Here is a 2,357-nt window from a genome sequence, read left to right as displayed (position 1 = left end):
CCCCCAGGAGCCGCCAATCCCTCCGGGAATCCTTTGGGGACGACGTCGCTGCCGCCGAATTCACCTTGTCCTGTGGGGGAGGGGTCAGGTGAGCCCCTCCCCTTTTTGGGGTGCACCCCCCTAGTTGGGGGGGTTTGGGACCCTGACCCCCCCGACCCCGCAGGTTTTTGGGTTCATTTTTGGGGTCCCGACCCCGCAGGTTTTTGGGGGAGCAGCGCTGGATCCGCCCCGGGAGCCGCTCGGAGCTGTCCCGGCTCTGCCACCTGCCCCTGGTGGGCATCGACCTGAGCGGGACCTCGGTCACCTACGAGGGGCTGGACAACCTGGGTGAGCCCCAAAAACATCCCAAAAACACCCCAAATACCCAAAAATACCCCAAAACAGGCAAAAAATACTGCAAAATACCCCCAAAACACCCCAAAGGTCACCTACGAGGGGCTGGACAACCTGGGTGAGCCCCAAAACACCCCAAAATATCCTAAAATATCCCAAAATATCCCAAAATATCCTAAAAACACCCCCAAATATCCCAAAATACCCCAAAGGTCACCTACGAGGGGCTGGACAACCTGGGTGAGACCCAAAAAACATCCCAAATACCCCAAAAACACCCCAAACCAGCCTAAAAACAGTGTCCCTGTCACACCTGTCACACCTGTCCCTGTCACTGTCACACCTGTCCCTGTCTCACAGTGTCCCTTGTCATTGTCCCCGCAGTGTCCCTGTCCCTGTCCCCACAGTGTCCCTGTCACCCCTGGGGTCACACCTGTCCCTGTCCCTGTCCCCGCAGTGTCCCTGTCACTGTCACACCTGTCACACCTGTCATTGTCCCCGCAGTGTCCCTGTCACACCTGTCCCTGTCTCACAGTGTCCCTGTCCCTGTCCCCGCAGTGTCCCTGTCACACCTGTCCCACCTGGATCTCTCAGATTGTCCCCACGTCTCCGATTGGGCCCTGGGGCGGCTCCACGGCCTCGGGGCCACCCTGCAGCACCTGGGGCTGGCCCGGTGTCCCCAGGTCACCGAGAGGGGCCTGGCCACGCTGCACCACCTCAGGTGAGACACCTGTGTCACCCGGTGTCACCCAGTGTCACCTCAGTGTCACCCCAGTGTCACCCAATGTCACCCCAATGTCACCTGGGACCCCTCAGAGTCACCTGGGACTCCCCAGTGCCACCCCAGAAACACCTGGGACCCTCTGATGTCACCCCAGTGTCACCCAGTGTCATCCAGTGTCACCCCAGTGTCACCTGGGACCCTCCCCAATGTGACCCCTGTGTCACCCGGTGTCACCCCAATGTCATCTGTCACCCCCAGTGTCACCCGGTGTCACCCCAGCGTCATCCAGTGTCATCCAGTGTCACCCAGTGTCACCTGGGACCCCTCAGAGTCACCTGGGACTCCCCAGTGCCACCCCAGAGTCACCTGGGACCCTCTGATGTCACCCCAGTGTCACCTCAGTGTCCTCCAGTGTCCCAAATGTCCCCCCAATCCCCTCCCAGTCCCTCCCAGTCCCTCCCAGTCCATCCCAGTTGCGTTTCCCGCAGGTCTCTGCGCTCTCTGGACCTGTCGGGGCTCTCCCTGCCCAGTCCGGCGCTGCTGCGGCCGCTGCTCCAGGAGATGCTCCCGAGCTGCCAAATCCTGGGAATGGCCGAGCCCGGGACCCCCCCGGGACCCCCCCAATAAAAATCGCTGATTTTTCCACCCATTCGGGGTTTTTCTGGAGGGTCCCGACATTCCCAGACCTTTCCCCCAAATCCTGGGGGTTCCCCATCCTCGGATCCTGCAGATCCTTGCCTGAAAAAATCCTGGAGGTTTCTCCCCAAAAAATCCTGGAGGTTTCTCCCCAAAATCCTGGGCGCTCCCAGCCCCAAAGTTCTGGGAATTCCTCCCCAAAAATCTTGGGGATTCCTCCCCAGAAATCCCAGGGTTTTCTTGCTCTTAAATCCCAGCAATTTCCCTCCCTAAAGCCCTGAGCTTCCCATCACAAAACTTCTCCCCAAAATCCCAGGATTTCTCCCCAAAATCCTGGGGGTTCTTCCCCAAAATCCCAGAGAATCCCTCCCAAAAATCCTCAGGCTCTTCCTGTCCAAAACGCTGTTTAATTTTGGGGGCGTTCGAGGTGAATTTGGGGGGAAATCGTGGAATTTTGGGGCATCGCTTCTGGAGGTGCCGGAGCCAGGAAATCGCTGCAGATTTGGGGCATTTTTGTGTAAATTCGGGAGTGCTCAGGGAATTCCTGGGAATTCCGGGATCGGGAATTCGCTCCCCGGGGGTCTCCAGGTGGATTTGGGGTGAAATCGGAGCAAATTTTGGGAGGGTTTTGGGATATTCCGATGGGTTTGAGGATCCCGGCGGT

At 58.8% G+C, this 2,357-nt stretch overlaps 1 protein-coding gene across 1 annotated transcript; it reads left to right on the top strand.

Annotated features, from left to right (window-relative positions):
- Positions 1-5: 5 nt before the first annotated feature.
- Positions 6-1,812, top strand: DMAC2 (distal membrane arm assembly component 2; the record flags this gene model as incomplete). The annotated part of the gene is made up of 4 exons (XM_057389360.1): positions 6-88; positions 200-327; positions 892-1,054; positions 1,546-1,812. Coding segments are annotated over 4 exons (513 nt in total), but the record flags the coding sequence as incomplete, so codon positions are not given.
- Between the last annotated feature and the right edge of the window lie 545 nt (positions 1,813-2,357).

Source organism: Malurus melanocephalus, unplaced genomic scaffold (genome assembly GCF_030028575.1).
Source record: "Malurus melanocephalus ecotype Western Australia unplaced genomic scaffold, MMel_1.1 scaffold_5055, whole genome shotgun sequence".
NCBI classification, from domain to species: Eukaryota; Metazoa; Chordata; class Aves; order Passeriformes; family Maluridae; genus Malurus; species Malurus melanocephalus.
Note: the sequence above shows the minus strand (reverse complement) of the source record. Positions and strands in the feature narration are given on the sequence as shown.